The sequence below is a fragment of the Pungitius pungitius genome, chromosome 12 (assembly GCF_949316345.1).
Source record: "Pungitius pungitius chromosome 12, fPunPun2.1, whole genome shotgun sequence".
Lineage (NCBI taxonomy): Eukaryota > Metazoa > Chordata > Actinopteri > Perciformes > Gasterosteidae > Pungitius > Pungitius pungitius.
The window spans coordinates 8,550,251-8,564,251 of record NC_084911.1 but is presented as its reverse complement, the minus strand read 5'-3'; the positions used below and the strand labels follow the sequence as shown (position 1 = coordinate 8,564,251).

General features: G+C 42.9%; 1 protein-coding gene across 2 annotated transcripts; it reads right to left on the bottom strand.

Annotated features, from left to right (window-relative positions):
* Positions 1 to 2,492: 2,492 nt before the first annotated feature.
* srl (sarcalumenin) lies at positions 2,493 to 13,825 on the bottom strand. Of its 2 annotated transcripts, XM_037475979.2 has the most exons (7): positions 13,711 to 13,825; positions 7,145 to 7,246; positions 6,616 to 6,711; positions 5,857 to 5,892; positions 4,525 to 4,641; positions 3,755 to 3,988; positions 2,493 to 3,670 (listed from the first exon to the last, which is right to left on the bottom strand). In XM_037475979.2, the coding sequence occupies exons 1-7, from the start codon at positions 13,769 to 13,771 to the stop codon at positions 2,859 to 2,861; spliced, it is 1,458 nt and encodes a 485-aa protein (XP_037331876.1). In that variant the 5' UTR covers positions 13,772 to 13,825; the 3' UTR covers positions 2,493 to 2,858. The 2 variants fall into 2 exon arrangements, with proteins under 2 accessions (XP_037331876.1, XP_037331877.1); XM_037475980.2 differs by lacking the exon at positions 5,857 to 5,892.
* Positions 13,826 to 14,001: the final 176 nt, after the last annotated feature.

Here is a 14,001-nt window from a genome sequence, read left to right as displayed (position 1 = left end):
ATTTTGTTTCAAATTACAAGGTCACTAAACTACTCTACACTCAAATGTAAGGGATATTGTATAATACAAATTTGATTGCACACTCCAGTATATCATCATCAGCACCATCGAGATGATTATCAAATGAGTTTTCAGGGATGAGACAATATAGACCTACAGAATGTGTGCAGAATAATTCACATCCCTGTGACTTCACGGTTGAGCCGTATATTGAGAAGATCCCCAGTGGCTGCCTTATTGCGATCCACCTGTTTGTAGGGGAACAAAAAGCATGTCGTTCATAAACATATTTAGATCAGATTAGATGAAACTCTGAAATGGTCATTTTCAAGGCATTTCACATCCTGTTTATGCTATTTATTTATTGTGTATGATCTGTCCATTGTCTGTATGACATTCATTCAGAATATAATATCATAACGATATATATATATATATATATATATATATATATATATATATAGATATATATTGTGTACCCACTCACAACAAAGCCCCAGTGTGTCTGCATGAATGGCAATTGGCATTGGTCTGCATATGAGTGTTTGAGCACTTCTGAACTTAATTTTACCTTTGCAGTCTTCTTAGTACTTACTCTTAGGGTCTCACGCGCATACACATACATTCTCCTCTCCCCACCTCAAGGCACGACAAACTGTTGGTGCATTGCAGCTGCAGAATAACACACCCCAAAATAATTGGAAATCTAAGAGTGAGAGATTGAACCTTCAGAGAATAGTATTAAGGAATTAAATGTTGGCTGAGATGTGATCCTAAGCAAGAACAAACACTAATGAAACAATAAAGAAAATTTGCTTGTTACAACTTTTAATTTGCCAGTTTTCTTGTATGAGTCGCTCCGATTAAGGATCGAGTTTTATTACAGCAACAACAGTTTTACTACCTAGTAAATCAGAAATCTTATTATTTATGATCGTGCTTCCAAAGTTTGGCCAAGATTAGTTTTAAATTTTATAGCAAAACAAAAAAGTGAATCCACTACTTAAATTTGACACAATTCCATTCCAGATATAATTCACAGATAAATTAAGATTTAATGCTGAATTAATGCTGAAATATATCAAAACCATAATCACACAACGTATTTAGCCGTATTTATCACTATAATTGGTTGCGATGATGACCGATAGTGTTGTGTAACTTTTTACACTTTTACACAGCACTCTCTAGTGGGCATCTCCTGGATCCGCAGTGTAAGCATACTAAAATCCAGTGGAGCACTCACACTCAAATAAACAGAGAAAATTAAGCTTTGTGTGAAATTTGTTAGTTGACTTTCTTTCTTAATCAGTCGTGTTTTAAAGTTTAGTTGGATAAACACTCTTCACAATAGTGTTGGTGAGGGAGGATGAAGAAAGGGAACCGGAAGTTGATCAGTCCATCAGTTAACCTTCTCTTAATCTTAATAATCAGTTAACCCACCACATCTCCACTGAGGATTATTTGACATTCTGGTAGACTGACACAACTTTCCCCCACGGTTACTTACCAAGTAATAGCCAAGCATTGGAATAGTGAAGCCTCTCCAAAATGTCAAACTATTTTAAGCAACTCAACCCTTCCTCTGGGAAGTTCATTGAGGTAGGCTTACATATGACTTGGCAGCTTTGAAATGTATCACTGTGTAAAAGTCTGTATCCAGTTATTCCTTTATTCCGCAGAGGTTAGAGGTCAACTCATGAGTCCTCCACTTTCCACCTTCGGCCCTCTTTTGTTCCGCATGCTGGGAATAAACAATCTTGCAGAGGAAGCTTAGCTGTATAGCAGTCGATGTTCAGTACAAAAACAGAGCCTGCATCGATGCCCATATAGATCGTTTTCACACACAAATCACTAAATAGCTTTTACCCTGCAGAAGAAATGGCTAAAGATAGCTATAATCTAACACATTCTTCATGTGGTATTTTTATGGTCGTTCAGCTAAAAAAAAGCCGGGAAGCTTATTGTTCGGGAAAACATCATAATACAGTATGCCAAAGACAGCCAAATAGACCAAGACAGAAACAGTAAGAACAGTTAAGAAGTAAAGCAGAATGAATGTACCCACCCTGCTCTGAAGAGTCTGACCCTTTAACCTGACCTCTGCTTCCATCACAGTGCTCATTTCATCGATTGTCAACAACCAGGACAGGTGAGCGCATAAAACTAAAATGGAAAAAAGCCGTATTTGCACTGCCGGGCTGGTTCATGTTTCAGTTGGACATGGAAATATGACTTTATATTAGCAGGGCATGCACGTATCGATTAAATCAATCTGACATGCAATGTTAAAGTGAATCTATGTCAAAAGCAAACGTTTGGATGACGAACACAAAGGCTTTGTACAGCAAGGCTACTTCAAAATCTGCTTCTGTAGGCCATGGAATTTAATTTCTGCAATGCAATTCTCAATATTGGATAGCACAAATTAGCAAGTCCTGTTTCTACTTTTTCCCGGATAATTCACATACAAGGGGGCTGGTATTGGACTGTTTTTAATCTCATCTCAATTTTTATTTGATCTTTAATTTCAGTATTTCTTCACATCGTTACTTCCCGCCCCAAATCCCAGACAGTCCAAAGTGATTGTGCAAGGGAGAGAGGAGCACATCAAATCTCAGTGATCAGTGGTATGTTCTCATTTCTTCAGCACTTGTGTCCTTAAGCTGCCTCATCAAACAATGACCCTCCCCTCCCTCTACCTGCCTCATTCCCACAGTCCCTAAATGCACCTCCCCCATATTCTCATGAGGGAAAAAAACACACACGCTATTCTCCTCCGTCTCCTCAACAAGGGTTGGCTTCCACCAGGCCCACTTTCTCTTCTTTCTTTCCCCACTCAAGTTGTTTTGATTTCCTCAGTTCTTCCGGTAGCGATTCTTTGGCTTTTCACCACAGCCAGTTGCCTCGCAGGAGGACAGGCCCGGCTGCTTCCCAGAGTTAATGCTGCTCAGAAGGGCAGGCAGCTCATTGGTGATTGCCCTCTCAATCTTCTCCAGCAGACAGCCACCCATGTAGGAGCATTGAGCCGTCAAGGGCTTGAAGTTGGTGATCGGGTTGACGCCAAAGAAGTCACGGTAAGCGTCGCGGTTGGGCAGGTCAAACTTGCTGACGTTGGTCTTGGCTAGGATGGATTTGAAAATGTAGAACTTGTCTGGGTCGTCCACAATCTCCTTGAAGACTAGCTCGGGGTCACTGAAGTAGCTCATCTTCTCTTTAAAGGTCTGGACGTAGCGGTCTACCAGCAGGCCGTGGATGCGAACGCGGATGCCATGCTGGCGGATGAAGGCAATTTTGTTCTCCATGCGGTTTTCAATCACCTGGTTCAGGTCTTCCAGGAGGGAGATCTCTTCTCGCTTAAAGAGCTCTCGGCTGGTATCAGGCGCATAGTCATATGGCCAGAAGGAGCTGACGTAGACGCGAGGGGGTTCGGTCACATTGATGAGGGGAGCTAAGCTCCAAAAGAGCGCTCCGTAGACTCTCATTAAGTCCTGGGTAGCCAGGTTGTCGGCCTTGTTGAGGATGATGCGGATCTGTGATTCACGGCCCTTTAACTGCCGGAAGAGCATCTCCAGCTCGAGGCCAACGTCGAGCTTGGTGGGGTCAAACACCACAAAGATCAGGTCAGCGCGGTCAATGAACCACTGGCAGACATCGTTGAAGGGATAGCCTGGACAGAAGAAGAGAATGAATACAGCACTAAATGCTCGGTTCAGCCGGCTGCTGCGATGTTTAAAAAAACCTGCGAACTTACCTCTCTCCTGCTGTTTCCTGTTCTCGATGATTCCTGGCGTGTCCACAAAGGTCACACGCTCCAGGAGCTTGTGGGGCATTTCGATACCGATCAGTTTTTCCAGGAAGGTTTGGCCAAACTTCTCCAAGGGAGAGAAGGACCGGGAGCTGTCTGCTGCCATGACGATACCCTCAACGGAGCGTATCTTCTCCCCGTGCATAATTACAGTAAATTCAGAGGTAGTGGGCTCCGCTCCTGAAGACAAATTGGTGGAAACCAAGAGGAAGAAATGGTATAGTATCAAGAAGAGAAACACAGGGGTAAATAACATCATATCAAGGCACAGATGAGAGGGATGTGAACATAGAAATAAACATAGATCAAAGCTGCTTTGGACACTAGCCTCTTTTTTGGCCTCTTTGCTCCGAAAATGGCACACCCATGATAAAAAGTATAATAACTCTGGATCTACTTTGTCTATTTGTAAAATTGATTTTTGTGCGGGCAAAGGGGAACCCCTGTAGGTGTTATAATGTGTAACAATCAGTTTATATGTTGCTGTTGAGAATATATAAATATCATGGTACTGGTTCTGACCTTATTCTGGCTTGTTTGGGATATGGGATCCTCATATTTCCAAAGGGTTTTGAGCAGTGGTACTAAAAATGTTATAGATCACTTTGCGCCTTCTTAAGAAGTCATCGTTAATATTTTACAGTACCTCTCTGATGCTATCTGCCTACGTAAGAAAGAAAGAAAGAAAGAATGAGAGTGAAATCTGTGTAACATGCCTGTGTAGAGCTGGTAGGGGCTGTCGTTCATGCCCAGGAGGTAGTTGATCATAGAGGACTTTCCTACACTCCAGGGTCCCAGGAAAAGCACCATGGGCTTGGAGGTAATCTCTCCATCTGTTAGGAAAGCAGTGACAACCGTTGTTAAAATCTCTGCTGGATGGCTGAATAATGAGAACCACTCAAATCCATTTCAAATGTTATATGACAATTTACAAGATAACTAGTTTGCTGGGATTTTATTGTGGCTGAGAACAAAAGGCACGAGAACCTGAGCTGTTCCCTGTTAACAACGGAAGCTAACGCTTGCAAGATTCTCCATTACTTTGTGCCTTATAAGGATAGTTTAACCAAAACACAAAATGTTTGTGGTTTTGGTGATCCAGATAGCATTTTCAGTCTCAATCAGCAGCGCAGAGAAATATTAAAGTTAATATGAAGAAAAATGGACTAAAAAAAGGTGCGTTGAAGCTGTTATGCTTGTTTAATAGCATAAGCTAAATCTCAGCGAAGTGTTGCAGCCATGACGGTGAACAATGTCAAAGCAGCGCCATTGACTCATCAGTGCAAGCTTTCCGAGCAAGCGGTGTGTCTCATAACAACCTGCTGTGTGTGTTGTGAGTGGACATGGTTTCGGGTGGGAGGCAGTCAAGTTTTTTATTAACCCACTTATCCAAAGCTGGCTGAATTCAAAAGAAAATGAGGATAAAATGAACCAATGAAAAAAAATAGACATTATCAAAATCAGTATTATTCTAGAGGGTTTGAAAATGATTTAAAAAAAAGACCAAAAGTCAGCAAGATACCCACAAGTCAAACACTGACAATCCTCTCCCACCAGTGTCCCAGTGTTTCACACCTCGATGTCCTTTGAGAAAGCCAGAACTGCACATGCAACCTCCTCCATATTTCACATGTTATACTTTGCACACCTTAATGCTTGGTTTCTCTGTAAATAAAAACCCACTATCAATCTGAACATTTCAAAAACTTTATAAATTTTAAATTTCTTCCCTTTTAATTCTTTTATATGGAATTTAAATTACGGAGCTTTGGTTGAAACTCTGAAGGTGAATCAAAAAAGCGTGAAGCTATTTTGATCCACACAGAGAACTGCTGCTGCACTGCTCTGTTTGGGTCGAACCGTTCTCCTGTGGATCACTTTGAACACACCCCAAATATGCGATGCTACACCCGAGTGCCACCCAAAGTAAGCAGTGTGTTTAAGGTTAAGTGACTCACACGTGTAATGTGGACAAATGAAGGGGAGGAAAGAAAGGGGATGAGCACTTTCGGGCGTGCCATGCACAGGTAAGCCCCGCCCACACCCACCTGTGGATGAGTCCCCCAGGGTTCGTCCGGGGTAGGCTGTTAGATGAGGGGAGCGCAGGGGTTGGGTACAGGAGGAGGTGAGGTATAGAGAGGTGAAGGGAACAGGAGGTGGAGGAGAGTGAGGAGTGAGGGTGTGAGATGTCCGGTAGCACCAGGGAGGGGTGGAGTAACAATTTGAATGAACGGGTGAGTATGTATTCGCATATTTGACCTGATGTGTCAAACATGTCCATATACGAATGGATGGTCCGCATTTTTTGTCGGGCGATAAAGTGAATATTTTTTCTATTTTAATTTGAAGCATGATGCAAGTGTGATATTTGTAGGCATGCCAACCCTAAAAGGCCCCAAGAGGGCAAACTTTATTTCCTTCAGTGTGCAGTTGTGCAGTATCTTACAGTAAAGAAACAGTACACACTCATTTACCAAAAGTATGTCAATGAATAGAAGAAAAGGGGAAGAAATATTTTTTTTAAGTAGCATGAATCGAGATAACGATAAATTATTACTATTTCTGTGCCTAAATGCCTTCAAATGATCTCTAAAGGAACAATTAATAAATAACTGCCCTCGCATAACTTGGGACCCCGAGAGCCCCCTGAACAGGTGACATAAGATGAAATAAAAAACATATTCCTGTATACCAGTTGATGTTGTGAGGATGATTTGTTTGTCAACAAATCAGTCACAAAAGCAACCCAAACAGAGAAACCAACACGTGAGAACGACGTAGAGGTGCAGCCAAAGCTTCTGTGATACCTGAGATCTCGTGCTGCCTCAGCTCGTTGTACTTGTAGGCTTGCTCCATCGGCCGGATGGACGTGTGGTAGATCTTCCGCAACCGCTCCAGAGCCGCTGGAGTGCAAGATGAGAGAGGAGAAAGGATGAAGGAGACTAAAAAGAGGATGGGGTGACCATTGGATTGGCCATGATGAAGAGAATAAGATTTTAAAATCCATAAAATCTGGGTACAAATGTTTCTTTGCCAGCACTTTGGGAATATGTCTCACTTTTGAATGATTGTACAGTGGCTCCCAGCCATTCAGCCTATTGATTCCTAATATGGCCCTGGAATAATGGGAAAACTGAATATTTTTACATGATTTAGTTTTTAGTTTTTAGAAGGCTGAAAACAGTAAAATGGCAATAATTACAGATATGCAGCAGATTGCTTTATTTAAAAAGAAAAAGAAAAGAAAATCAGGGAGTGAGAAGGATAACACGTTTTCAACTAGTTCTGCTTTATGTGTATTGGTCAGACACAGTACAAGCAAGCATGAACCTTCACCTGCATAGTCTCCTGCCTTTTCCTCCGTTGCAAGCCTCAGCGTCTCGTCGATGTGAGATCTGTCCCTGAGGACGGAGATGAAATCATCTCCTTCTTCTTCCTCTGTAAAAACGAGAAAAGAACCCCTCACTGCATGTCTTCATGATCTGACAAAATGAATAACCAAAGTGGACCCGGGAGGCTGAAAACCAATCAAGGGGCATTGTCATGCTGAGGCTCTCAATATAATAAAAACATTGATAAATAATAATAATAATAATATATTGATAATATGTTAAATAAAACTATGCCACAGACGCCAACTGCTGGAGCAATGTCAGTCGATACATGTGTGCTCTTCTTTAGCGTCTATCTCGATTTTCTTCCTATTTGAATGATAGCAAGCATAAAACATTGTGTTTGTTTGTGGGACAACGAACGAGAGAGAAAATAACCTTGAACATGTCTTGTCCACTTCGGCTCACTCTCAGCTGTTAGTGCAATCAGCTCTTAATTTAGAAAGTAAGTGCTGAAAGCAAACTTGGCCGTTTGTTTTGTCATCACCGGGGGCATTATAGCTACAGCAAAGACGAGAGGGCCCTAGTGAGGACAGAGAAAGTGAAAGAGAAAGAGAGAGGAAGTAAGAGCAAGAGAAAGAGAAAGTGAAATAGAAAGAAAAAGAGAGAGAGAGAGAGAAAGTGAAAGAGAAAGATAGAAAGAAAGAGAAAGATAGAGAGAAAGAGAAAGATAGACACTTTCCTAGTTCCTCATGGAACACACTATGAGATAATAATGTGCAATTCTGCAATTCTTTTACCCAACTATCACAGGCCTGCAGCTATTGCAGGTCTTTCCTTGTGTGTCCAAGCCTCCGTGTATCGCCTCCCACTCAATCCGGCTTCTGGCAAAGCTGCCACGGCTATGGGCTTCATATGGGAGGAGAGGGGAAATCCTCCTGGCTCATACTTCTAGGTCCCTGAAGTGTTATGGGCCTGTTATTCTAGCTAACAGACTCTGCCTTAATAGAGTTGTTTCTGAATTTTAAAAAGGCATTTAAAGCGTGCTACTGGAATTTAAATCCAATAGTAGTCGATGAAGGGGGGCATTGATTGTAGTCATTCATAGTTTACTGGCACAGAAAACACATCAAATGCTGACTTAATGTTAATGTCAAAATGTAAATCTGTGCTTCATTGCTCAACTGAAAAGTTTGATCCAACCTCCTCAGCTGCACACCTGTCCTGCACATAAATATTACAGAAAACTCGACAGACTGAAAACTAATACATTCAATATCAAAAATGTACTTGTGTAAAGCCGAATCATTTTGGTGTTGGAGGTTTAAATATTATTTCACAGACATCTTAGACCTGAGGGTGGACCCGCTTTAGCCACTTCCTTTAGTCACAGCGCATGGAGTTGGGCGGCTTTAAATCAAATAAACACTCAGATACACCCCTCTCACCATCTTATCCAAATTCCCAGGTCCTTTCGACTCCTACCTCATTTGGCTTGAATGTAAGATACGTTAAGAGGAGTCATAATCAAACATATGAGAAACCAAGGTAGAATGTAAAATAACACTATGATTAATATTTTATATTAAAAAGCAGCATTTCATCACAGTATGTGCAAAGGTAAACAATTATGTAACAACTAGGAAATACCCCCTACAATAATAAAGCACGGCTCAGTCTTTAAATGAGACTCCGACTGTTGCTCTTTTGGAGAGCAACAGTTTTCATTTGCCAGCAATGACACACGCTGCTGCTTAAGGAACAATGCAGCACCAGTGATTCTCCACCTGCTATAAATAAGCCTGTTTAATGTTGCTGCGAGCAGTGTGCAAGAACCAGAAAAACCTAAAGGTTAGCTGCCAGACTAAAAGACTAATAGGGGTATGAGTAATACTGCGGTGGCTAAAAAGATTCAGTGACTGGTCTGTATTCTTCCAAGTGTGAGAATAGGATGTGGTGATACAATAAGAGGATGTATATCCGATATTGCCAGAACAAAGCAAGAGAAAAGAAAATGTGTCATCATTTAATGCATCTGATTGGAAAGAGTGCCAGAAATTACTTCAATATTTCCAATTGAAATTATTTAAAATCCTGCATAATAGGTCAGGTGATCACTACAGTCGTTTCTTTCTTCTTGAGCCAACGGTGAGTGATTTCATGTGTGATTAGATGGCAGCCACTTTGCAACCGTCTCCAACACTGGTGCACATGTCTGCCATATGTCATATCGAGTCATGACGAATTACACAATGAAGTGTGTTTGTAAGTAGTCGTCTTTCAGGAGGACACTAAGGATGATTTGAGTTGGGGCGGCAGTGGCTTGTGAGGAACATGTCCAAACTCTCCACTGTACCGAGCCTTTCCCTGCAGCACACACCAAGCTCACTGAGCGATTCTGTAACTCGACTCGTCACTCAGAACACTTGTGTCTTTTAACACAAGCCTCTTGAGCGGGCCTTTACTGCTTTGAGTATGTTAACGCCTCCCAATCCAGTGAATCCCTTGATGGAAGCACTGGGACAGGGGTCTGCAAAGATCAGAGAGGTAGTGTTGCCCCGCAGAAGGCGGGCCCTGCATCCGTGCTCAAAATTAACCCTGCAGGCGCCAGTAGAGTTGAACCCCGGACATCTGCGGCCCGGGACCACGTGTCCGCAGTGAGCCTGTTGCCACACAACCCTGCCTTAGTTTGGAGAAACATTCTGTTGGCATCAGCACATCCAGTGGGATTGTTGGAGATTTAAGCCTCGGTGGCTGAGTAAGTCACACCTCAACTATAGATCCTTGTGTGGAGGCTATTCAATCATCAGAAAGAAGGTCAATCACCTCCTGTAAGTGTGAAATGTCTATATTTGCGCAATTTTAAAGACAACCTTTACTGTTAAGAACGATAGATGTATGAACATATTTATACTGTTGAAGGCTCTGCACTTCCCTAAAACAGTCTTGTCTTATTGAGCCAATCTTGTCCAATGCAATTAATACATTAAACAAAAACACATCTTGAGCTCTGTCTACAAAGACTCTCGTTAGAACAAAAGCACAAACAGTGTTACGTAGTCAGAAAATACAACCAGGGAATACCCTTTGTGCATTATGTTGTCATATGGACATGAACTGTGTGTCCTATCTGCAGCCATGTACATTTTGGCATATCTCTACATCTACAAAATCCCAGGATCATATTCAGCTTGGAGCGTACCGTTAAATTGAATTATGAACACGATGAGGGCGACAGGCCTGGATTCCCCAGTGAAAGGATTTATCCTGAGCACAGGGGGATTCAGGTGACCTTAACTGGAGGCCGGGGGGGTTCCACCGGAAAGATCCATGGAGAGAGGCATCGGCTTCATTCAAATGAACACAGAGTAGAATCTTTTTACATAACCACTAGTTGGTAAAATATTAAAGGATTTAGATTAATGCTACAATGCAAAGCCATTCGGTGGGCAGCTAAATACAACCTACAGCCCACCTAATACCAAATTAACTTATTGGCGTAAAAAATCCACATCGTTTAGTTCTTTAGCAAGGGGTCCGAGTTGTGAGAGCAGTCAGCAGAGCTCGTGCAGGGCGTGGCAAGAAGAGGCCACGGATTGCAACAGGTGGCACAGCTTGTGGAGCCAGAACTCCCCCAGAGTCAAAAATAGACCCACAATGGGTCAGAAGATGGACAGCGGAGGGGGCAGAAAAGTTGCCTCCTAATTTAGTCAGTTTGGAGACCCAGAAACATCAACATCTCTGAGGGTGGACCCTGTAATGCATGCCATTGGCCTGAGAGCTCCTTTTAACTGGTATAGTAGCTCATATGAACTCATTTCAAATAAAGTACCAATATTTGGCAAATAAGACACCTTATTGTTTAACTTAAGCATTTTATACAAGAAATAACAAATATTTATTCAACACAGAATGTATTAATTGAATTCCGGGGTGAAAAAACAAAACAGCCAAACAGAAAATACCAATGGTAGCTCATAGAGACCATGTGATCTGAGCCACATACAGATTGTAATTTGTTGTGTTAGCCGTCTAAAGGACCATTGACAAGTGGACATATAGTAGTGACCAGCTCAAAGGATGGCACTGTTCCCTGAGATGTTGATCTGATGCCTCTACCTCTGCTCTCCTGTTAAAAAGCCAGGAGAGCACGTCATGTCCTCCTGGGACAGGGTGGCTTGTCTGAAGAAGGGTTGTGTTGTAAGGCAGTTGTGTGTGACTGGTGCTTCTAATACCGCCAGCGCAGGGATGTCCCACACATCCACATACCATCAGAGGTCATCACGTGGAGAGAGTGCATCTTTAAATTCCCATGTCCCCCTTCTGCAAAATGAGGAGGTCAGAGATGTTTTTACTGCATGGAGGACGGATAGTGTTACCACTCAAGTATAGACATATTGGTGTGAAGAACTAATCAAGGTCCCAAAGAGGCTATGAAATATTTGCATGCAAGTCAGCTCTCGGGAGTTGCATTTTACCGTCATGTTGTAGATGTATTGGCACTAATGACATTTAATGTTTGTTTAGCAGCCTTTCTTAAAACCTATTTCACACTGGAACACCAGATATGACAGCAAACTCTGAACGTGGATTCAATCATCGGTGGTCGGGTCAACGCCATTCACACAAGACCTGATCAGTGTAGGGTTTCTGGCAACCTTAAAATAACCCAGTCATTACTATAGCAACCTGTGTTTACAACATGACAAGTGAGCAGCAATCATGGGGCCAGTTTGGCCTACTGACATCTTCATACCACCTGAAAACATGGGCTTTCTCTGCTCCATGCTTTGGTATGAAAGATTAGAGACATTGAACACATGCAGGTGGATGACTAAATGGAAATTATTCATGCAGCGTTAGATGAGCTCACCATGTCTGGGAGATATTTTTGGCCTTTGATACACCTACCGGTGTGTTCACACTGCTATACCAAAGCGTAATGATGTCCACACGTATATTTTTACAGACCGATGATTTCAAAAGGCACAACGGCACTGCTTTACATCCCAATGTAGACATTGTGATATTGATGTATTCAACGGGCTCCAGGGCTGTACTTTTGTTTGAGAAAAGACAACATCGAGATTACCACGTCGATTTGGGTCAGCGGAATTTCTCACAGACCGTACACAAAACCTGACGAATGGGGATCCTGACAATGATCTAACCGATCAATAACACCAATAATTACACACTGAGCGGCAAGGAGTATGCGAATCTCATAGCTGTTCATGCCCTGCAGGTATTAGACTCAAAGCTCCCGTCTGCTGTGCAGCTTTGAAAAATGAGCACCAAAGGATGCACAGGCGCGCGAGAAGGGTTCGATGCAGGCACGAGCTGCAGCCAGAGCAAGGCCCCTCCTGCCTGGAGAATGCATGTCCCTATAAGGTCAACTGCTGGGAATAAATTGCGATTGTGACAGTGCAGAGTGACAGCAGCTGTGCTGTGTATCTAAAGGGAGGCCCGGGGGCCGGGAGGGGTCGGGAGTCAGAAGGAGAGGGGAGTGCCGGGCGAGGGAGGGAGGAACTGTAATGAACAGTGTTGGGTTTCAGGAGGTCTTCCAATCTTAGACACTTGACAGCAGCGTAGAATATGGAGCCCTGGGCCCCGGGGCCGTGGAGCTGAACGCCGCCCCAAGGACGGACAAGGGTGACGGACAAGGGTAAAGCCCCAGTCCAAACCATTGTGATTACGCCATCAAATTGGGAGGTTGTCTCAATCCCTGTAGTTTATAATGTTATGGATTATTATCACAGGAAATGTAGTCCCCTAATAGCATTTATGGTCTGGATTAACAGTTCCAAACCAAGCTGTCGAAAATAGAGTTGACGCAAAGAGACGCACTTCTTTAAATGTTCATTCAAGTTCCCGCATGGCTTCTCTCTCCTTGGTTATTCTAAGACTTTCCATCAGCAGGTGCCATACATTAGGACAGCTGACTTGCTGTCAGTCCACAGGAGAGCCTGAACTCTCATTTGAATTATTCTCAACTGCTGTCCTTTGTAGACTCAACTCTATTTCTGACAAGACATTTCTTTATTCATCAAAAGAAATGTTAGTGTATTTTGGAGTTTGATGATTAAAAAGACAACAGGCGCCCACTCAAATTTTGTGCTGGGTGCCAACAGTTTAATTATAAACCGAGAAAGATTTGAAATAGTCCTCCTTGGTAGCAAAGGGCTTACATTTCTGTCTCTGTCACTGTCTATCCTCGGCTGGTGCCCTCATGAATGTGACCGTCCCCAACGCACTCTGCCTCTAGAAAAACTGTGCCATTCCTGACCAAAGTGTGTGCAGGATGGACACAAGAGCTACTTCAGGCCGTCTACTAATAGTCTACGTCCCAGCGTCTGAATCTCTGGAAGGTCACAGTATGAACGAGCAACAGAGCAATCATCCATTAATTAAACATTCATTTAACCAGCCTCTAAAATTACAACGCATCACTATTTCATCCATCGGCAGCATTTGGACCCAAACACATACCGTTCCCATGGTGTACCAACCAACATAAAATACCAGGAATCCACCCGATGTTTGACCAAAAATACCATCTAAAAGTCTTACCTGCTGTGGCCTGCAATTGCAGCAGGGAGAGGAAACAGCAGATCAAGACCGTACCCTTCATGGTGGCTGCCAGGAGAACTGTGATAGTCACACAGACTATATATACCAAGGCAGGAAGGTTAAAGGGCATGCAAAGAGAAGAGGCGGGGCATAGAGAGGGCCGTGGGTGGAGGGGCTGAGGTCTGTGCGTTGGAGGTGTTGCGGGAGTCAAGCAGCTGACTCTCCCGTTTAGTGAGGTCGCAGCTCTGGCCTTGAAATAAATGCACCCAGGCTTGGCTCTGTGTGTCAGTG